Below are 24,277 nucleotides of genomic sequence, written 5' to 3'. Positions count from 1 at the left end.
CTAAAAACCCAGGAAGATTGTTTTACGCTTGCCCATATTTGGTATCATGTTGTTAACGTCATTCAAATTTAAACCCTCGTGTTTACATCACAAAAATTTATTTTCTTACTGTGAATATTAAATTTAACAGGGACCAAAATGCGGGTTTATCAGTTGGGTTGATGAAGAGAAGGACCAATCTTCTATGGTAATAGCTAAAGTAGCTAACTCTAATAAGTTCTTTCAATCAGAAAATAAGAAGTTAAAGATAGCGTTGGTTTGTAGTTGGGTGTTGTTCTTGGCAGTTCTTGTTTACAAGTTGTAAGCTTTTCAATATTGTTTTTATGGTTTTGAAGTTGTTACGTCAATAAATTGTTTTATTTGTAACGTTAAAACAAATGTTGTAGTCGTTCTTATGTTGTATGTATTGATAAGTAATTAGTAGGTCATTAATCTGTTGTAATTGTCGTAACGTTATATTTTTTGCCATCCGTTGAGTAAACTGTAAAAATAAACTAATAATGAAATCCAACATTAATTTATATATACATTTATATAATCCAACTACGTAGGACCAAGACTAGACCCCCAAATAATTTTTGCCATCCGTAGACGGAACTCTAAAGCTGCGTTCTTTGGGTCAATAAGAACACGTATTGGTTGACCTGAAACCAATTGCTCCATAAACATACAAACAAAAACACCGCAATCTCCCAAATGACTACTTTGTTGGGGAACATTTTCTTCATAAATGAATTGCATATTCAATGGAATCCTTGGGATGTTCCTCTGGGCCCAATACTTAATCTTGTCCAAATAATTTGCCACCCGACGTTCAAATTTGGAAAAGATTCCTTCAGATTTGAATTTTTCATAAGCCCCTCTACCAAGATTGTCATAAATATGCACTTCCATTGACGCTAATCGTAGTTCCCCAAATAGTCAATGATTAGGGGATGAATGAATCGGCAATAAGACCTGTATAAGGATCAGAAAATAAAATTATGTTTATTTACATCACAATACAAAAACATAACAAAAAAACGATATTATTTTCAATATAAACTATTAAGTTTACCGTATCAACATTCCACCAAACAACCATGAAGTTGGGGTACGTAGCAATACCAGCCATAAACGCCCTCCAGTCCTGTCCTTCTTCCAAAGCATGAGAAACAAAAAAATTTGGAGGCATTATTGTATGTCGGTCGCTCTCAAACCGTCTCTCCATCAATAGTCGGTACCAAATGGTTATATGCTGCACACATGATAGTTTTGTTATTTACTAAAAAACAATTAACTTTTAAAATAATTAATTAACAATTAATTTACCGCTGACTCCAACCATCCGTCGTGTGTATGCCCAAACAATGAGCTCCAAAAATCTCTATCTAACACGAAATTAAACAAACGATGTTGGACATCATATGAATTCAATACATAATTTTGGATGACAACCTCACCGCCTGCTACGTAAGGATGCAGGCGCAACATGGAGAAGTCATGAGCAACACCAAAAACTGGAGGAGGAACGGGGCTTGTTGATTTGATATCAACCTTCTTTTTTGTTCTTCTTTTTTGCTTCGGTGTCGTGTGCAACTAAAAACAATATTCAAATGTTTAAATCTATATCTTTCAGATAATTCACATAAACATAAAATCATCAGTTTATAAATAAAACGAATACCTCGGTGTAAGGAGGGCACAAATATTGTGATGGTTTTCGACTCCTCGGTTTATCGGGTGTAACTTCTTTGTCATCATCATCATCAAAATAATCTACAATTCCCGTTATTATTAGTTCGTCTTCGTCCGGCACATCATCATCAAATTTGTTCCCTGCATTGTCATTCCTCTCCTCCCACTCCTACATTAAAAATAATACTTTATACTTAATAACGAAATACACATAATTTAATAAGCAATAATATCTAAATAAACAAAATATTTATATTAATGTAACTATAAGAACCTCTTTAACTTCACTATAATCATTTACATCAAACACATCATTATCAAATTTGTTCCCCGCATACTCATTCCTCTCCTCCAACACCTACATTAAAAATATAACTTTTTACTTAATAACGAAAGACACTTTATTAAAAAGTAATTATTAAAATCGTAAAGGTAACATCTATAACAACCTTGTCATCTTGAATATCACCAAAAACATTTTCAGTTGTATTGTTTTTATTCATCACTTCATCTTGCACAACCTATATTTTCAAATATAAAATATGAACACAGGTATTCATATTTGTTAATAAAATTTAATAAATAATGTAGCGTGTAACTAACATGTTCATCATAATTTCTTTGTGACACTGTCGTATCATCAAAAATAATGTCGTTCCAAAATTGTTCATTATTCACTTCTTCAACAAAAACCTCTGTAGGTTGTCGGTTCATAAACACATGCTGCTCCAGTGCATGTAGCCGTTTCAACACCTCGTCTAGGTTGTGTTTCCCACTGCCCCGACCTCTACCATGAGAGCGACCACTAGACGACATACTAGACGAAGATTCGTCTTGTCTCCTAAAATGGTCCCGTACTGGGGATGGAACTGCTTTCCCTTCACCATATACATACTCTTGAAATGACATATAATAAGAAGATGTCATCTCACCATCACCAGGTAACATGTTTTGTCTTGGTGGTAGCCCCTCCTAAAAAATTAAACATATTAAAAATGCATATAAAAGTATAATAATCAAGTTTATTAATAATAAACGAAATAATTTTAAACCTGCATCTTTGACCAAATCTTGTTCACGTCAACCCATTTCAATTTTTTTGTTCCACTCCATCGTTTCATCCGAGGCAAGTCTTTATTTTTTCTCGATGCAAATCCACATGCACGAACAGCCGGAATCATCTCATATATCCATATCTATAATTTTTTACAATTACAGTAATAAAAGTTAAAATTAAAATAAAAAACATAACAATAAAACAATTTAAATATAAGAAAATTTTTATACCCTTATTGGAGCCGTAAATCCTGAGACGGAGTACTTTAAAGTTTGACCACGCTCAGAAAGTGATAAATAATTATGTATTTTGTTCCATGTATCCTCAAGGTCAACATAAGTAAAATCCCAGAGATAGCTACCCCAAGCGAAGCTAACAAAACAAAAAAACAAAATTGATTATTATATAAATTATAACTTTAATAAAATAGAACTTTTAACGTAAACAAAATATACCTGTTCCAGAGATCCAAATTCTCAGCCAAAAAAAACCAATCTTGTGGCACCCGATCATTAACTTCTTTACCCAAAAAACCTTCACACAAAATGTATATCAAACATACTCTAACTGCATCAACGTCGTCAAGTGCTAGGAATGTTCGATTTAAAATTAAACGTTTCAGGTCGCCGATTTTCACCGAACTATTAGTATGGTCCGGAAATAGCCGTTCACGCAATAAACATCTTTTTTTACGGCTTATTAATTTTTCCGACCCTTTTCTCTCAATGTTTTTTGGATACTCCCCAAAATTGAAGCCGGTAATCAAACAAAACTCTTCCGGCCCATAAACCATTTTCGTATTGCCTACTCGAAAATATAAACGTTTTATTCCATCTGGAGATAAAACAGGGTCCGGCCGGATCTGATGAATGAACATTTTATGAAACAATAATGCGTCCCCTTGTAAACGAGGGACATCAATAAAATAACCAAAGATGGTATCTCTGAAAATAGCACGTCGGGCATCATCTAAAACTTCAAATACTTCCCATATGTTACCGCCAGATCCTTTTAAGTTCGCAAAGGCTTTCGTATTCATTAAACTAAAATCATGCTGCAAAAAAAACACAAAAACAAATTAGATAACTAAAAAATATTTTTTTTTTAAATATATGATTACGAACTGCAAATACAATTTCTTAATTACTAATATATATATTTCCGATAAAAAACAATAACATACACATATATAAACAATTTTCCAAGTTATACAACAAATATATTTACGATAGAAAACAATATCATACATAATTATATAAACATTTTATTAAACAAATTTTCAACTTAAACGACAAATATATCAACGATAAATTTTCAACTTAAACAAATTTTCAACTTAAACAAATTTTCAACTTAAACGACAAATATATAAACAATTTTTATCTTTCTAATTAAAACTAACATTTTATAACCATATAAACAAAAAAATTTAAAAATAAAACAACAACCAAATTAACAATTTTGCAAGTTATACGACAACTTTATACAAATTTTCAACTTACACGACAAACACAAACAATTTCTAACAATATATATACGACAAATTTTCAACTTATACAAATGTTATACTTATACGACAAACACAAACAATTTCTAACAATATATATACGACAAATTTTCAACTTATACAAATGTTATACTTATACGACAAATATATATACAAACGACTATTTTGCACTTTATATAAACAATTATACGATAAGAATATACAAGATTTCAGGTTATACAACAACTAAAAAAACAACAAAAATAACAAATTGTAAACATTATCTATGCAGTCTCTACTTGTCTCTACTTGCATTTAAACTTTAAGTATACTAAAAAAATATTAAAACTATCAAACACAACAAAATTACCCTTTTTTAACACTAAATAATACAACAAATGATAAAATAAAGAGATTGTTGACATTAAAAGAGTTAAAATCTAACCATATTTGTGGGATTGTTGACATAATCCTCCATTTTCTTCAAAACTAGCCAAAATTCCGAGAGAAGCCCAAAGTTAGAGAGAGTTTTGTGTAGAGAAGGGTGAAAAATGAAGAAAAAAAAACGTTTTTATACTCAAAATCGAGGGCATTTCGCAGATGGGAGTCATTTCGCAGATGGACCTTCTCATCTGCGAAAATACAAGCACCTAAAGCACAGTTATGCTTTAGGTGCTTGTACTTTCGCAAATGAGAAGGTCATTTCGCAGATGAGACCTTCTCATCTACGAAATTGCTGGCTATTTTTGTAATTTCGATTTTTTTTTGCTATTTTTATAATGCAATTAGTGTAAATGGCTATTTTTGTCATTTTCTCTTTAATGATACATTATTATATAATAATATAGTATATAATTTATATTAATAAAATATATAAAGCTTCTAGACTCTAGAGTATACAACACTTGTCGTTTATTCCTCAATAATGAGTTGGGGATGACAGGGTGACCCACACTCTTGTGGATACGTAAGCGTTTCCCTTTTTCTAACCCATAACTTACTCACTGACTTTGAAAAGAAAACGCTACGTACTCCTATGTCTTATCTAATTCCTACTTACATTTTTTACTATTTTATAAATAATAAAATAATAACCCGCCTAAGTCGACGACTAGACGTGGAAAATTTGATGAATTGGACATAGTTTGTGACAGGTAAAACGACTACCTTGAATGAATCGGGTCGATTTAAAATAACTTTTGTTTATCTTTATATATTTGAATATTGTCATAAAACGTGAGTTGTTGATAATCAGTTAACCAAATTTCTTTTTGAAAATAACCTAATATACATATTAATAAAGTATAAGGGTTTATTTTACAAAAAAAAAGAATAAAGACTAAATATGTACAATTCAAAAAGTATATTATCATATCAAGTCATTTTCCCTAAAAGAAAATTTGTATATGACCGGTATACCAGGTATAGCCGGCCACAGAGATTGCATTGTTACAAAAAATAAAGTATAAGGGTTTATTTTACAAGAAAAAAAAAATAAAGACTAAATGTGTACATTTCAAAAAGTATATTACCCTATCAAGTCATTTTTCCTTGTTTCAGGATAATCAGTTAAGGATATTTCTTTTTGAAGATTAAAAGCACTGTTATTGCGAGTTTGAGTGAACTCGTTTTATTTGAAACCTCAAACATACGTTAGGCATCCGCATTGATCAACAACATTCGTGACAATAAAAATTTCTAATGTAAAAATGAACAATTTGACATAGAAAATATCAAAAAAATACTAAGAAGCCATTTGGTTCGCTGTTTCTTTTTGAAGGTTCAGTAATATAGCAAAAAAAATGGAATTCGATGGATTTTGAATTTAGAAGAGTTAAAATCCATTGATTGGTAGTTTGGTTGAAAAAAATGGGTTGGAATTCAATTTGGTAATTCTGTAAATGCCTAGTAATTTACAAATTTATCATGTCATCTTCCTACTCACATCATGGCACTTTCCTCTTTCTGCTCAAATCCGACACCTTCTAGCAAATACAAAACCTCCACCAACATCAACAATGGATAAACTTAACATTCTCATACCAAACTATGTGATTCAACAACTTTAGCACATTCTCAACATATTAGAAACTCGTAAGTATGAACGCTTGGCCTAGAGATTAAGCAATCAAACACTTTCAAATCATATCCAGTTTTGTTTCTCTTGAGGTTTGCGATCAATGAATCAAATGGGTCGAATCCATTTGACTTTGTCGATTGTTCATAATTTGCGAGTATTTTAGGCGGTAATGATAGTTTTTAGTTTTATATATAAATGTTCATTTATGTCATTATCCATTTACAATTTAGCTTATTAACTATTTTTACCAAACACTGTAAATTATAAATTAACTACATATCAACTACCAAATAGTTTTTCAGATAAAAATTAGCTATCAAATAGTCTTTCCGTTAAAATCTAACGTTTCAACTAGTCCAACGTTAGTGTTTTCACAAGTATCATTGTCTTTTTTTAAATCTTATAAAAAAGTAAATAATTGTAACTTTTTAAAAATAAAACATTATTATACTAATATTTTGTGAACAAATAATATGGTGTAACAAAATTATTGGTTCATTACTTATTATAATATACGGAGTGATTTGTATATAATTTTTTTCCTATAAAACATAAAAATTTATGTTTTTTAAACATTCAACATTAGAAACCTATAAAACATAAATTGTAATATATAGATAAAAATATTATATGCGAATTAGCTCTCTTATAATATTAAGTTATTTAAGATATGTAGATTTTATGGTAAACCATAAACCTACTATTAGTTCCTCACATAATAAAAATCCATGAGTAAAATAAAAACACTCCTAATAAGTTTTTACAACTAAACTATTTAATTTCACTTGGATCATTTTTAACACAACCAGATACCCTTATATATGTTTACTAGTTGTGAGAACCGTATAATATATGGGTTGATTAAAACAAAATGTTAAGTACGAACGATTAAATAAAAATTTTATTTAAATTTGAAATTGAAATAAGTGAAAATTACGAGAAAAAAAAATGCAAATAATAAATTAATTAAAAATATGAGTTTACTGTGTACTACACGGGTTAATTATAACAAAATATTAAACATAAATGTTTTAACTGTAAATTCATTTGGAATTGAATTTGAAATTTAAAATTTGATAGTAATTATGGTAGGTTTACTTTATGAAAAGTAAATCAATGATATATTAAAAATGAAAATTAAAATAATGACAAGTAGAAAATAAATATATTTCAAATTATGACAAAATAATATATGGCTAATATGATAAGAGAAGGACATGTAACAAAGACATTTTAATTTATTAGAGTAATACCATAAAATAAATTGTTATTGTTAATACCTAATAAAAATTAAATAAAACAGCCGAAAATTAAAGCGTAAATTAGATTTTTCAGTGGTATATATATGGTTCTCATGTTCACGAAAGCCAAATATTCCTGTGGTTAGAGACTTAGAGTATCTACGATCTATATCATCAAGATAAAGTCGCCATGAACGACGAACTAATCGAGCTCATTATCGCCAAATTATCCAGCGCCATCGTCTTAATTCTAACCAGCAAATCCAAGATTCTGATCACCGTCGTCGCCGTCCACATCCTCCGCCGCATGCTCAAAACCATCTACCACCGCCATCAATTTCCGATCTTCACCGCTAAACATAACAACAGTACAACCACAACCACCGCCACCAAAACCCTATACTGTTCGGTCTGCCTTCACGACGTAGACGGAGGCCAACGCTACCGGCGGCTGCCGAAATGCCGTCACTGCTTCCATGTGAATTGCATCGATACATGGCTTCAATCGCGGTCCACGTGTCCTTTATGCCGAAATCAAATCCCCCTGCATCTTCTTCCTCGGAAAGAAGAGAAAGAGCCTGGTTTTTTGTATTTGTTTTTTTATTTCTCCATGAAAGCTATTCGAAGGAGGATTGAGTCCAATTTTAATAAGATGATGTTGTTCGAGGCTACTGGTTTATAACAAAACTGTTTCATGTTTGTTCATCCGTGAACTCATAGTTTTTTGTTATCGGTTTATTATTTTTATTCCGGCGAAATCAGATTAGAGAAAGGTAAAAGTTACTATTATGTTCTTTCAAATTTTATTATTATTATTATTATCATTATACTATTATTATTTGACGGGTATACGATAAAATTGTTACTTTAAAGAATCTAAACTTCTAGAAAGGTATAAGTTTCGATTATATCTTATGATAATATACTATATTATTAGATGTCTTCACCAATTTAATGATCGATGGCTAAATTTGCATTATGTTATATTTATGGGTCAAATGGATATTAAAAATTAATTGAAAACGAACATGTTAAATGGAAAGATAATGTAAAGTCACATCTTCCATATGCTTTTGCATAATTACATATGTTGGGACCATTTTTGAGTCGTATGTATAAGTCACACGAGTACAAATATATCATTAAAACGTGTACAAAATAATGGATCCACTTAAAGTCGGTTGAATACAACTTTGTACTGTCAAGAAGACCTCATAAAGACTAAAAAGGACCTTTAGTTAGTTAGTGACCTTTAGTGCTATTATCACAAATTAAAATATACAAATATATACATTTTTTTAATTTCATTTATTCATGAGTTGATATTGGTAAATGATAATATAAAATTTGGCTTTAGAACATGTTTTATTGGATGGTGTAACACTTATAACCATCGTGATTGTATTTCATTTTCTAGAAAAATATATTTAATCCTTAAAGATAAGGTAAATTATACTTTAGAAAACAAGATATTATATTATTATATCAGCGGTCATTATGGCCAGTTATGAATCTAGAATTCGAACTTACATATCAATAATGATACGTTAAACTTTAACGGGTAAAAAAATATTTGGTTATTGGGCCAAGATGTCATTGTACCATCTAAGATAAGTATAATGTTTATTTTAATACTAAAGATCAAACATGTACATGATCAATTTAATGATACCGTAAATTTAACGGGTAAAAAAGTATTTGGTTATTGGCCCAAGATTAGAGCCGACAAAAATCGATCTAATACCAATCCAACTCAAAATTGGTGGATTGGTTGAGATTTTCAACAACTTAAATGGGTCAACCTGTCTAACCCATTTAATTAAATATGTTGGTTTGGGTAAAATTATCCATCCGTTAGCCTATTTAGTGTGTGTGTGTGTGTATATATATATATATATATATATATATATATATATATATATATATATATATATATATAGTCAAGATCAAATAAGAAGGAAGATTTTTGATAAAAAGTTAAGAAAAAAAATTTTCTACATATTTTTTTAGCCAACAAACAAAATGGATCATTAGATAATTCAAAACTTAGATGAATCAAAAGAAAAAATTCCAAAAAAATATCTACATAATTCATTTTTAAGTAAATTAAGAAAAAATTCACTTTTATAACAATTTTAGAGAATAACAACAAAATCATTGTATATATGAATCATCGAAACGTTTTTTTGAGATTTTTTTTTGTGAATCATGTTATTTTTTATTCATCTAGTGATTTATTTGTTTTGTTTGTCAAAAAAAATATATAGAAAAAAAAACTTCTTACCTTCCTACCAAAAAAATTTCTTACCGGATATATATATATATATATATATATATATATATATATATATATATATATATATATATATATATAATTTAATAATTATTTGAATGTTATCATGTATTAACCAAAGTATTAATTTGTAAATTACAATGTTACATTATTATTATCTATGTTTAATAAAATTATATCCTAATTTTCATCCTTTTTTAGCGCCGATAATATTTGTCACTCTCCAAAATCACTGTGAAACTAAACGTTTTTAATGTTATTTGAACAATTTATTTGTATTTATGAATTAAGATTGTGCTTTTGTCATAATTATGAAGTTTTATTTACGTTTTATAATTTAAGTGGTATAATATTTAATTATATAATGTTTTTAATTGACTTTAAATGGGTTAACCCTAGTTTAACCCATTTATTTAATAAGTTGAGTCGGGAACTACATAAACATGTCAACACGGTGACAACCCATTTGTCTTAAAGGTTGGGTTGGATTGAAAATATCAACCCATTTAAATAAACAGATTTGGTTGGGTTGAAATTTTCAATCCAGTTATTAAATTGGTTAAACCTAAACCCAAACCAGGTCATCCCATTGCCACATCTAACCAAGATGTCATAATACCATCTAAGATAAGTATGATGTTTACTTTAATACCAAAAATAAAATGTGATAAAAAAATATTATCATTTAGTGACTTACAGGTATTCACTACAATTTTCAAATGTATTGTTACAAAAGCATGATATATATATATATATATATATATATATATATAGAGAGAGAGAGAGAGAGAGCTAGGTTCAAGTATTCTAGGTAATTATTGTGTGGATGTAGGAATGATTGTGAGTCAATCATTTCAAAAATCTTATTAGGGGTATAATAGTAATCTTGGCACACTTAATTATATTAATATTTATAACATTTAGTATCTTTAAATCGGGGGATTTTATTTATCAACCCTAAAAACCCATCGATCCTTTTCATTTGGATTGTTCTTTTGTGGTCGATTGCACCTATGATTGTTCTTCTGTGGTCGATATATCCACATAAATCGGTCTTACATCTCATTTTTCTAATCACTATACATAAAATCATTCAGGATGAATCGATCTGAGAACACGAAATCTCGAACCAATCGCCGAAACCAACAAGGTTAATCTAATTTGAGTAGCAGCCTTAAGCAAAGATGTTGTAAAATGAAATGGGGTTTAGTAGAAGAAACCGGGGCGACGGGTAGGTGTTCGAAATCAGTGATGGACACAAGGTATGATGTTTCCCACCTGAATCGCATCCGAGGTTCAATTCCTTATCAATTTGGCATTTTTATTGTTTCTGTTTTTCGGCATGAAGTTGTATTTCACCTCATATTCTGCTATTCTTCTAACATATTTTGGTCATCAAAAGTTGGGCTAAACTGTGTTAATGAGAATTTTTCAATTCAAGTTGGTTTTCATTGCCTATTAGGTGTTTGATGGAATGCCTAATAGGTATTTTTGACCAATGCTTGCTTAACATCCCTACTTAGGCAAGGATATTGACGTACCACTTAACAAGGTGCTCAGAAATTATGGGAGTGATGTTCAACCCTTCAAGGTAAAATGCCCTTCTAACTTATAAATCCTATCATAGAAAGATGCTTAATTTAGTTTATTGAGGTGAAATTCATTTGGGAATCACAATTTGTTTCCCATTTGATGTCAACTCTCTAGCTCTCTCATAACCATCTGTATGTATGCAAGTTTATTTCGTTATGTACATTCAATTTTTATCAGTCATATTTTTTATATATACTTGACTGGCTCATTCTGTATGCAAAATATGAGAAGCAAGGGTCTTTTATTTTTAGTATATTGTTTGGGCTAATTATTTTTTTATTTTCCATTTGCTGTCTTTTTTCTTTTAAGACAAAACTTCAAAAATGGTCCCTGTGGTTTCCGAAAATATCAAGTTTAGTCCCTAAGTTCAAAAAACCTCACATATAAACGGGGCCCCCGCAGGAGTACGGGACGGAAATACTCACTCCTGCCCCCGGTCCCGAAAATAAACGAGAGTTAAAATCACCCCTGCTCCCGCTCTCGCTACCAAATTTTTTTAAAAATTAGTCACGTACGGTATCGGGGTCCCGCGGGGGTTTTTAACATCCCTTTACGACTCCCAACATTCTTAACTTATCAATGTGTGACTTCATCTCTAAGACGTGTGCACACACTGACTTTCCTTCTTCATGTTTACTTGCCAAAAGGGCTTGAGTGAGCTTGAACTTTTCAAGCCTTTGAACTTGTGGGTTAGGGAGAACAATAGGAGGAGGTGGAGGAAGTGAAGCATGATCTCTTGTTCCTCGATCGAATCGTGGAATATCATCTTCATGTGGAAAGCTTGTTCCAAGGGATTTGGGAAGACCATAGTTGTCATACTTTGACATCTACAAAACGGGAGAAAATTCAGTTTAGTTGATTGATTGAGTCCTTAATAAAACACCCAAATGAGATATTAAGGCTAGGACCTAACACAATACTCTACAACTTGGGAGAGGGATGTTGTAACCCAAATTGCAGAACATTTGAAGGTAAGTGAATGACGATTCACTAATTTTCCACCATGAAAAACGAAAAAAAGATTAAGTTTTAAATGTATTGAAAACTCCTAGATCCTTTAAGATTCATTGAACTTTTCAATGGCGTGTTTAAATCTCGATATGCCCCTCGATTTGTGACTGGGATGCCGAGGATCACAAAACAGGGTGTGACTAACCATGCAAACTTACATGGCGCCCTTAATGTTACAGTCACCTATTCGATGTGCCGATTAACCACACACTCTCCACCAAACTATGTCAAACATCGAGTCACCCTTTGCTACCTTTGCTTAGAGCCCATTTAGTGTGCCGGTTAACCACACACACTCCACTAACATCTTAGCAAGGGTACAAAGTGTAATTTCATGGAATTGCATCAAATTCACTTTTTCCTAAAGTAACTAAGATTGGGAATTTTTGTAAAAACATTTAGTTACTTTATAATTCATTATACTTTTAATGGAAAGGGTTTGCCCTATCCTACCCGTTCGGCTAATGACCCTCCATTAGTCAAGATTGCGGTGGGTAAGAGTGGATACCCAATGGCAGTCATTTTACAGGCCGCTTTCTTAAACACCCCTTATAGACCATCTTCGTGAATGAGGCCTACTAACGGTAAGACTGGCATTTAAGTTATACATATATAATATTAGACTTTTAATTTTATATATATAGTATAAGGGTGTATTTTACACTTTTAAAATACTATGTGGTCTAATTTAACAAATTACACTTTAAATTTAATTAAATGTAAACCATATCATTATGGATTTATTAACTCTCCTTTAATTATACACTTAATTAATTTAATAAAACTATAAGGGTGCAATTTGAATTTTTTCAAAAATTAGGGTTTTAGAATTTAACATTTTAAAATTAAACTTTTAATTAAAATTTAAATTCCAAAACTTGAGGGCAGGTTTTGAAACATTTTAAATCATTAGGGTTTAGAATTTAAATATTTCAAAATTAAACTTTTAATCAAAAATTTTAATTCCAAAACTTGAGGATAAGTTTTGAAACTTTTCAAAACTATCTAGATCAAATTACAAATAATTAAATTAATCAAATAATTGGTAATTATCTAAATTTGACCTAATTTAATTTCTTACAAGATAATTCAAAACAAAATTACAAATAATTAATATTTATCTTATAAAACAAGTAATTATCTTAATTTTGACAATTATCTTCTATTTTGGTAAGGAAAATCACCAAATATTGATATAATTCGAATTTTATTGATGTAAAACATTTTTGGTAATTATCCTTCAGCAAAAATAGCAAAATCCCGATTTTCCCTCTGTCTGAGTCCCGGTCTCACCGAGTCACTGTCTGGACTCACTGTGTTGGGCTGACTCGTCGAGTCCAGCAAGTGACTCGCCAATGTAACATCCCGAGTTCAGGAGTGCAAATTCAGGGTTCAAAGTGTAAATGTGAAAGAGCAACTTGGCGAGTCCATGGGTGGACTCGGCGAGTAGGGTCGCGATTTTGGTCGCATGTTAAGTGGCCAACTCGGCGAGTCGGCGGCTGGACTCGGCGAGTTGGTGCTGTGTGGAGAAAACCCTAATTTCGGAGGATGAGCCCTATATAAAGGACATTATACCCTCTCCCCAGCCTCTTTACCCTCTCTTGAAGTCCAGAAAACCCTAGGGAGCGTTTGTGAGTGGTTTGAGAGCATTTGAACCTTGGAGAAGAGATTTTGGAAGAGATCTTGGAGAGTTAAGAGGCTTGGAGCAAGGGGCTTTGCTAGGATTCGGATTTCTCTTCTGTTGGAGTTTCCTTTTGAGGTGTTATTTCATTGCTTGGGCTTTTATTCTTCATTTTGAGGTTTTTGGAAAAGATAGCATGTGGTGTTTCGAGTTGGAGGTTAGATCTGAGGTTGCTACCTCAGATCTGGAATGGAGAAGGTCTAGAGTGCATTAAAGTCCCTGTTCTTGAGTGATTGGTGAAGCCATCTTGTTCCAAACCCTAACCCTAGAGTGTTATATGCTTATATCTCCTTGGATTCACGTAAAGTTTGCCACTTTACGTGATGGATGGGTTGTAGAAGGGTAGATGTATGGTTTGGATCATTTGCATGGCCTGGAAAGCTTCTGTATGGATTAAGATCTAAAGGTACTCGGCGAGTCACAAAGGTGTACTCGGTGAGTTGCTTGAAGATGGGCAAGAACTCGGCGAGTTGGTTGAAGATAGCCTTGGACTCGGCGAGTCTGGTCGTGAGGTCTTAACCTTCTTCTGGTTGAGCCATGAATCGGTGAGTCAAGGGAAGACTCGGTGAGTTGAGTGCGAGGGGACTCAGAGTTGTGGGACTCGGCGAGTCTCGGGGTGACTCGGCGAGTTGAGTCGCGGTTTGGGGAAGTTCTGAGCATGGGGACTCGACGAGTCGACGGGTTGACTCGGCGAGTAGGGTCAACCAGGAGGGTTGACTTTGACTGAGGACTTTGACTTTGACCAAGAGTTAACCAGTTGACTTCCAGGAGTATTTTGGTTGTTATTAGTGATTATTGGTTTCGGTGATTCAGTGGTGGAGTTCGTGATGCTTGTCGGAGCAACGTAGACTGTTCTTCAATCGGCAGTAGCAGGTGAGTCTTCTCACTATACTTTACCTAGAATGGTAACAGAGTTATGTGATAGAGATATTATATGATATCTATATGATGTGTGGCACTGCATTATTTCTATGTGATTTATGCTGTGTGTATATCTGAGTGAGGACCGGAAGGTCCACAGAGCTAGGACCAGAGGGTCCGCAGAGTTAGAGACCAAGGGCCCATAGAGTTATAGCCTCGAGTGGCTAATATATGTTATATGTGGTATTTTTAGAATTATGTTCCAGTGTATTTGTATGTTGTTTATGTGTTGAGATTTATTGTGATATGTGATTCAGAGTTCTTAGAGTTAGGACCTTTGGGACCTTAGAGTTAGGGCCAGAGGGCCCACCGAGAGTTGGGATTGGAGGGTCCCACTGAGACACACTGACCAGAAGGTCAACAAAGTTATAGCCTTGAGTGGCTACTATGTGTTAGAGTGGTATTTTAGGGAACTCACTAAGCTTCGTGCTTACAGTGTTTTGTGTTATGTGTTTCAGGTTTTCTCCGAATCACGGGACGGCACCTGCTCGATTGTACACACCAGAGGAAGCGGTTGTTTTGAAGATCCTGGTTTATTAATTGATTGAACAAAAGAGTCATGTATTGTAATTTATACAAAATGGGATTTTTTTTATGAAAAGCATTAAGGAGAAAAGTAATTTTAAATGAAAATTTTGTTTTGAATAAAATTCCGGCGTTACAAGTTGGTATCAGAGCCTTGGTTTGAGGGATTCGGATGCACCTTCGGGTAAATCTGAACTCAAACTGAGGAAGTAAGAAAAGTTTTCAAAGAAATGAAATTATAAAAGTGAATAAGAGTTCAAAGAGAAAGCGAGAAAGAGAGTGTGTACAATCAGCCAGAGCCCGAACGGTGATTTCCCAAAATACCCTTACTTTTGTGTTACGAGATATTTATGATACATTTTATGAGATATTATGCATGCTAGAGGCAGGCTAGGTATTTCATATCTTAGGACTAGAGTGGCCTGATTTGTGATGCCTTAGCCTAGGAGTTGCTGTTATATGTGTTGTGCTTTTGAGTATGAGTGAGAGTATTCAGTTGGAATCCTCTTAGGGGATTTGAGTAGAGGAGTAACCTAGGAGAGACGCCTAGATGAGTATTGTGGTGCTTATCGAAAGAATAGTTAGAACTCGCGAGGGGTAGAGTTGCAGAGTTCAGTGGTGCTTTTGAGAATGAGCAGAGCAGGCGGAGTCATCACCCAGGGTGAGTTCTATGTATTCTTTGATGCCCGAATGCTGCTTGCTTCGTGCTTTGTGGAACTCTCGATGATGGGAGTCATCTACTAAGTGAATATGACGATATTCAGGAGGTAGATGGCTAGCATCATTAGGGGCTCTTCAGCAGCTGATGGCGGAGAAGTGGGAGTGACCTTAGCCAGATGAGTACGCTGGCGGAGTAGAGCATTTCGCTGAGGAGTAAGCACGCGTGGCAGAATTAGTGAACGTGAAGGTTGAGCAGCTACTTAGGGACTCTAGAATGGTCCGTGTGGAAAGTATGGGTAGATGTGGCAGGTAGTATGGGCCCGTACTACCAAAAGCAGAGGACCCATACTCGATACAAGGAGTATTCTGAAGGTTCTAAGTGGCAGACTGAGGAGTGATGTTATGGTTCGAGTACCATACATCGGAGCAGATTGGGGAGTAATGTCATGGATCGGGTTCCATGATTGGTAGCTAATTGAGAGGTGATTCCATGGTTTGAATACCATGATTTGCATCATATCGAGAGGTGATGTCGTGGTTCGAGTACCATGACCCGTGACAGTTAGTGTTATTGGTTCTACTAGTTACCCGTGGTGATTGGTTAGACCGAGATCGGAGGTGAAAGAGTATGGGGCTAGAGGGCCATGATGGGCGAGTTTTAGTGAAGTATCCCTTAATGAGGAAATCGAGTTAGCCCTAGGGAATGTTGATGAGATGCCAATTGGAGTCGCAAGACTCAGGAAGGAGTAGAGATGGCAGTTATAGAGGATTACAGCCTGAGTTGAGCAACCAGCCGATAGAAGAGATGTCACCTTCTGTGATCTAAGTGGTGCTATTTTCGTTTCTAGTGATAAACATAAGAGGTGTGAGATTTCGGTTTGGGGGTTTAGGAGTAAAACCCTGCGGATTGACATTTATGTTGATTTTCCTCCAGTGTATCAGGCAACATGTCTGCCGCGAGGTAAGGATATATCGTGAGCATGTAGTCGGTTGGGACTGAGGTGGTCGAGGACCACGTCGCACCCTATTTGAGTATAGTAGGGCATGTGGTAGCAGTATCAGTAGGCAATCCAGTTGAGTATATCAGGGCGGAGACTCTTCTGTCTATAATGGATATTGAGTATGGGAGTGGAGTCCCAGTTCTTGTGAGGATTCAAGTGATGGAACTTGGGTGGAGTAGTCGAGGGCGAGGAGTACGCTGAATTATGGTTTCAGTCTAAGAGTCAGTGATCTTACTGGACAGTTGAGTTATTCGGTTTCGGAATGGTATGAGGCTTCGAATGGCTAGAGACAGTCGCGATGAGAATCCCTGAGGATTTCTTCGGAGATTTAGGGTATTTGAAGTTTCTTGATCTCTAAGTGGGGGAGAACCGGGTATTTTATTGAGGGAACCAGAGATTGTGCAAGAGAGGTTAGGGGTTGGATACAGGAATCTGGTGGTGACCAGGGTTGTTTCAAGGGGAAGACTCGTAATGGTGGTACGGGCAGTCAAGAACTTTTGGATCGAAGTATGGTTTGCATATATCCCTTTTTGGATGGATAGGGGATTATCGAGCGGCCAATTCTCGGGCTGGTGTGTGTATTTCTTGCGTGGATTTTGAGCAGTAGGGGAAAAGGGTTTCGGAGGATCACCAGTGTATTCTGAAGCGTTAGCGCTTTCTTTGTTTCCAATTGAGTGTTTGGGTACACCGAGGTTGCACACTGGGTAACGGAGAATTATTTATGGAGTTTAGAGGAAGTGAATTGTTGCATCTGTATGGTGCTGGGAGTAGGAGAGCAGTGTTTGAGGCAGGATATCGTGATGTCCGTAATGGTGATCCGTGGTGACCGGGAATAATGTCCCGATTTTGGAGTTATTTAGAGCCTTGAGTTTGAGACGACCAGTGGTATATCATGTATCTACGGTTCCAGTGGGAGCCCTTCGAGTATTGACAGCAAGAGGGATTATTTTAGAAGATGGATCTCCGCTGAGGTAAGTAATTTTGTTATAGTGGTTGCCACCAGAGTCTATGATGCATATGTGGGACAAGTGTGTGTAGCTATCTATGATAGTCTACGGGCATGAGTGAGTGGACATAGTGTGGCGTCGGGATGAGTTGAGAGTATGGGGTGAAGCTACGGGGAGCCGTAGTATTCACTAGTCAGAGGGTGTTGTGATGCTACGGGGAGCCGTAGTATTCACAAGTCAGAGAGAGGGAATCATGGTACTACGGGGAGCCGTAGTACCCACTTGATTGTTGGTGTTGTGGTGCTACGGGGAGCCGTAGTACTCACTAGTCAGAGGCCTTCGTGTTATTGCGGGGAGCCGTAATACTCACTAGACGGCAAGAGAGTGTGATGTTGGGGTGTTCCCCTATCAGTGTTTGATGCAGAAGAGTTGTAGGCTTGAGCAGCATTAGTATAGAGTTTTGGAGCCTGGTGGTTGAACCAAGGGCGGAAATGGGGGTCAGAGTTGAGTCGAACCTCGGTTGGATTGTATTTTTCGTATGAGGAAAAGAGAATTTCATGACTTGTGAGTCACTGGGCCGGGATTGTGGTCACGGGGAGGAAGTGATGGGTTTTGGCCATATGAACATTCCTATGTGCACATGCAACCCTAATGCTTGGATCTAGGTTTCTATAATTGAACATACATTGAATCCAAGACTTCTAATGGCTAATATACAATAACAATAATATGAAATCAGAGATTAGAAGTTTACCTTGAATCACTTGCTTAATCTTGTTGTCCTTGAGGCTTTAGAGTCACAATTGTCACTCCTCTAATGGCTTACAAACACCAACTAGCAAGGAGGATGATTTGAGAGAGAGGAGGGAAGAGAAATTCGGCTAGGGTTTCTTCTCTAAGCACAAGTGTCGAAATCCCTTAGCTCTATGGGTCTATTTATACTTGTAAGGCTCCTAGGGTTTCACCCTTAAACCCTAATTGGATAACTTAAGCCCTAAGAAATCCAAATCCTTTCCATAATAAGCCTTGGACGATTTTATGGCTATCCTTAGCCCTAGAAATCGTCCACCCCTTATCCATAAAGGATATATAGCCCAAAGTGCAACTATCAAACAATTGACAGTTTGTACCCCTTTATTTAATTAATCTCTTTAAGTCACCAAATTAATTCCTAATTAATTTATGACTTATATTAATCAAATAATAATATTATTATTCCTTATATTATTCTTATAATATATTAATAATATTCCTTCTCTCATTATAAATCATCCTGTTAAGTTGCTATGGTGAAGGCAACCCAAAAGGACCATGCTCAACCGGGTCAAATACTTGCCTAATATAGTTGTAGCCTTAGACACTATTCCAACAGTCTCCCACTTGGATAAGTCTAGTAACTATATATACAAGTATATTCCGATTATCAATCGTAGCTCTCAAAGACGCTGTCAAACTCTGATCTAATCAATCTTGTCCTTTAGATAAGGGATCGTACAGTCCTCTGTTTAGACATCATGCTGACAATTTTATGGAACAATTTGTCTAGCATTTGGTTTTCTCGATCTCCGATTTATTTGACATAGAACTTAATCGAACACATCAATTCAGTTCTGACCGGGCCCGGCACATAAGTCAAATCAAATCATCGAGCGGCCGAGATATCGCTTTTACCCTCTTGGGATAAAAGTAACAGATAAACTTCGTCTTATATGCATTTACTTATTCATTAATCAATCATACACAACAATGCGTTTTATAACATCAAGTTACTGATGCGGTTTCGCATTATCAATGTACAACCAATTAACAAATAACAAACCATATATATTGGTTTTAAGACCATATGATATTATCGTCTTGCGATCACCCCTTTTATCACATTCCATAAGGTGATTCCAGCAAGCGCAGGTTTGTTCCAATGCTCAAAATTAGTTCATAAGCACTCATGAACGTTGCAACAAACTTTTGCTATGTCTAATACCATTTAGACAATCTACACACCAATTCATTACAATCTTCATTCATACCTACTTCCAACATATGAACGATTGTAGACAATTTGAACAATTCGATCATTCTTAATAAACTCAATTATTCTGGAAGTCAAAACATGCAAAATGAAACAATAGTTAAACAATTAACATAAGACAGTAACATTACTCATAAATAATACTCTTTTATTTAATCATCAAATGTTAATTACATTTGTCTATTACAAGTTTCTACTATTATCTAATCTATACTAATATCATCCTTCAGCCCAATACTCCTAGAATGCAGCAAGTGCTTAACCCTACTCAGTCCCTTCGTAAGCGGATCTGCTAGGTTATCTTCTGATGATATCCTCTTCACTACGAGTTGTCCTTCTTCTACACGATGTCTAATAAAGTGATATTTTCTGTCGATATGTCTAGATCTACCATGATCCCTCGGTTCCTTGGTCAAGGCAACCGCTCCTTCATTATCACAGAAAATCTCCATGGGCTCCTTTATGGCGGGTACAACTCCAAGATCACCGATGAAGTTCTTTAACCATATTGCCTCCTTCGACGCTTCGCTCGTTGCAATGTACTCTGATTCGCACGTTGAATCAGCTACGGTTTCCTGCTTGGAACTTTTCCAAGTTACTGCTCCTCCATTCAGGGTAAAGACCCAACCCGACTGTGAACAGTATTTGTCCCTGTCGGTCTAGAAGTTGGCGTCACTATACCCTCGCACCTTCAAGTCATCACTCCCTCCGAGGACTAAGAACCATTCCTTCATCCTCCGAAGGTACTTAAGGATATTCTTGACCGCAATCCAATGGGCTCTGCCAGGATTCCCTTGATATCTGCTAACCATGCTCAAAGCAAAGGCTACATCAGGGCGAGTACAAGTCATAGCATACATGATTGAGCCAACTGCGGAAGCGTATGGTACTCGGCTCATTTCTGCTATTTCAGCTTCGGTACTCGGACTTTGAGTCTTACTCAACTTTGCATTACTTTGTATCGGTAATTCTCCCTTTTTCGAGTTTTCCATACTAAAACGTTTTAGTACCTTATCTAAGTAAGTGTTCTGACTAAGTCCTATTAGTCTCTTACTTCTTTCTCTCACTGTCCTTATTCCCAAAACATAGGAAGCCTCTCCGAGGTCCTTCATAGCGAAGCACTTCCCGAGCCAGGACTTAACATCCTGCAGAGTCGGGACGTCGTTTCCTATGAGTAGTATGTCATCGACATACAGAATGAGGAAGCTTACTATACTCCCACTAGCTTTGACATATACACACGATTCATCTTCGATTCGTACAAATCCAAACTCTTTGACTTTCTCATCGAAGCAAAGATTCCATCGGCAATACGCTTGCTTATGTCTATAAATGGACTTCTCAAGCTTACACACTCTATTCGGATGCTTCAGATCGACAAAACCTTTTGGCTGAGCCATGTAAACATCCTCAACCAACTTCCCATTAAGGAAAGCTGTTTTGACATCCATTTGCCAAATCTCATAATCATGAAATGCGACAATAGCTAGCATCACTCTAATAGACTTAATCTTCGCAACTAGTGAGAAGGTCTCATCATAGTCAACTCCAGGAGTTTGAGTAAAACCCTTCGCAACCAATCGCGCCTTATATGTGTGTACGTTTCCATCCACGTCGGTCTTTTTCTTGAAGATCCATTTGCACCCGACAGTCCTACGTCCGGGAACATTATCAACCAAATTCCAAACTTGGTTGTCATACATGGACTGGATCTCGCTGTCCATTGCCTCTTACCATTTCGCAGACTCTGGGCCTGCCATAGCTTCCTTATAGCTATTAGGTTCATCTAGATTTATTAGTGTACCATCACTAATATACGTATCCCCTTTGGTAGTAATATGAAAACCATAAAACTGGGGTTGAACTCTAACTCTTTCGGAACGTCTAAGAGGTAAGGACTCGTCAATCGGTTCAACCGGAGTTTCCTCCTCGGGTTGAGTGCCAGCGGTAGAGGTTCCTTCATCTATCGATTCTTGAATCTCTTCAAGTTCAATTTGCCTCCCACTGTCTCCTTGGCTTATGAGTTCTCGCTCTTGGAAAACCCCTCTCCTCGCAACGAAGACAACATTGTCCTTCAGTCTATAGAAGAGATATCCAAAGGATTTCTGCGGGTAGCCGATGAAAATACATCGCTCACTACGAGGTTCAAGCTTGTCATGAGTATCTCGTCTTACGAAAGCCTCACAACCCCAAACCTTGATATGTGCCAACGAGGGAGCTTTCCTTGTCCACATCTCGTGAGGTGTTTTGGCAACCTTCTTAGTAGGGACTCGGTTAAGGATATGGGCGGCAGTCTCTAAGGCATACCCCCAAAAAGAGATAGGTAGTGAAGCACGACTCATCATAGAGCGAACCATGTCTAACAAGGTTCGATTACGCCTTTCTGCCACACCATTCAACTGCGGTGTCCTAGGTGGCGTCAATTGTGAAACTATTCCACACTCCTTGAGATAATCGTGGAATTCAAGACTTAGGTACTCTCCTCCTCGATCGGATCGAAGCATCTTGATTTTCCTGCCTAATTGATTCTCCACTTCATTTTTGAACTCTTTGAACTTTTCAAAAGTTTCCGACTTTTGCTTGATTAAGTAGATATACCCATATCTACTATAGTCATCGGTAAAAGTCACATAGAAGCGGTTCCCATCCTTCGTGGTTGATCTAAACGGTCCACATAAATCGGTATGTATTAGGTCCAATAGACCCTCACCCCTTTCACATGTACTTGTGAAGGGTGACTAAGTCATCTTTCCAAGTAAACAAGACTCGCATGTGTCATCTTCCCTAAGGTCGAATGACTCCAACACTCCATTCTTTTGGAGTTGGGCTATGCGCTTCTTGTTGACATGTCCAAGACGACAATGCCACAAGGATTCTCTATCCACACCATTGGAAGAATCCATGCATAAAACATCATTTCCTAAGTTATCTACAATCATAACAGTTTCATAAATTCCATTACATGGTATAGCTTCAAAATATAAGACACCATGTAGATAAGCAAGAATAGAACCATTCTCATTATTAAAAGAAAATCTAAAACCTTGTCTAAACAAACCATGAAATGAAATAATGTTTCTAGCCAGTTCTGGCGGATAGCAACAATTGTTCAAATCTAAAGATAAACCATTCCTAAGCACTAAAGAATACACTCCAATCTTGGTCACAGGCGACGATCTTCTGTTCCCCATGATTAGATTTATTCTTCCATGCTCCACATCCCTATTTCTTCTTAGTCCCTGCAAATCGGAACAAATATGGTAACCACAACCGGTATCAAGGACCCAAGAATTAGCATGAGATTAATCATTAGATTTAATTGTATAAATACTTACGAAAGATGGCTTGATCTTTCCTTCCCTTATGGCTTGCAGGTAGTCTGGGCAGCTTCTCTTCCAATGTCATATTTTATGGCAATGATGGCACTCTGCCTCCTTAGGGTTAGGACAGGGTTTAGCAGGATCAACTTTGGTCCCACTAGAAGAGGAACCATCTCGGGACTTTCCCTTCCGGTGGCTCTTAGACGGAGCCTTCCTCTTCTTGCCTCTTCCTTGCCCAATGGCCAAAACAGGGGCAGCGGGTGGATTGGGAGTGGGTGCAACATACTTGTCCTTTAGGTTGCTTTCAGCAACCCTAAGGAGACCTTGGAGCTTGCTTAGGGTGACCTCTTCCTTGTTCATGTGGTAGGTCATCCTAAATTGATTGTAACACGGAGGCAAAGAGTGAAGCACCATGTCGATCGCCAAGTCTTCCCCAAAGTCAACATTCAACTTGCGAAGACGATCGACATACCTTTGCATCTTTTGCAGGTGCACGATAAGAGATTCTCCATGACCCATTTTAGCAGAAATCATGTTAGTGAAAATCTCGTAACGCTCTTGCCTTGTGTTCTGGTGGTATCTCTCCAACAAGTCTTGGTGCATTTCATACGGATACATGTCCTCATAGGACTTTTGGAATTCGGCATTCATGGTGGCTGTCATGATGCAATGTACCTTCGTTGCATCACGCTCGTGAGTTTCAAAAGCGGTCATTTCAGCCGGAGTAGCGATTTCTGGGTTGATTTTCTCGAGCT

General features: G+C 35.9%; 1 protein-coding gene across 1 annotated transcript; it reads right to left on the bottom strand.

The window, feature by feature from the left end:
* Nucleotides 1–554: 554 nt before the first annotated feature.
* On the bottom strand, nt 555–3,558 carry LOC145100145 (uncharacterized). The gene is made up of 10 exons (XM_079037528.1): nt 3,190–3,558; nt 2,965–3,106; nt 2,730–2,873; nt 2,281–2,649; nt 2,127–2,198; nt 1,952–2,035; nt 1,667–1,846; nt 1,312–1,578; nt 1,058–1,237; nt 555–957 (listed from the first exon to the last, which is right to left on the bottom strand). Exons 1-10 carry the CDS (start codon nt 3,525–3,527, stop codon nt 922–924), a joined length of 1,812 nt encoding a protein of 603 aa, XP_078893654.1. The 5' UTR covers nt 3,528–3,558; the 3' UTR covers nt 555–921.
* Between the last annotated feature and the right edge of the window lie 20,719 nt (nt 3,559–24,277).

The sequence above is a fragment of the Lactuca serriola genome, chromosome 4 (assembly GCF_051521515.1).
Source record: "Lactuca serriola cultivar US96UC23 chromosome 4, Lser_US96UC23_V15, whole genome shotgun sequence".
In the NCBI taxonomy this organism is placed as follows: Eukaryota; Viridiplantae; Streptophyta; class Magnoliopsida; order Asterales; family Asteraceae; genus Lactuca; species Lactuca serriola.
Note: the sequence above shows the minus strand (reverse complement) of the source record. Positions and strands in the feature narration are given on the sequence as shown.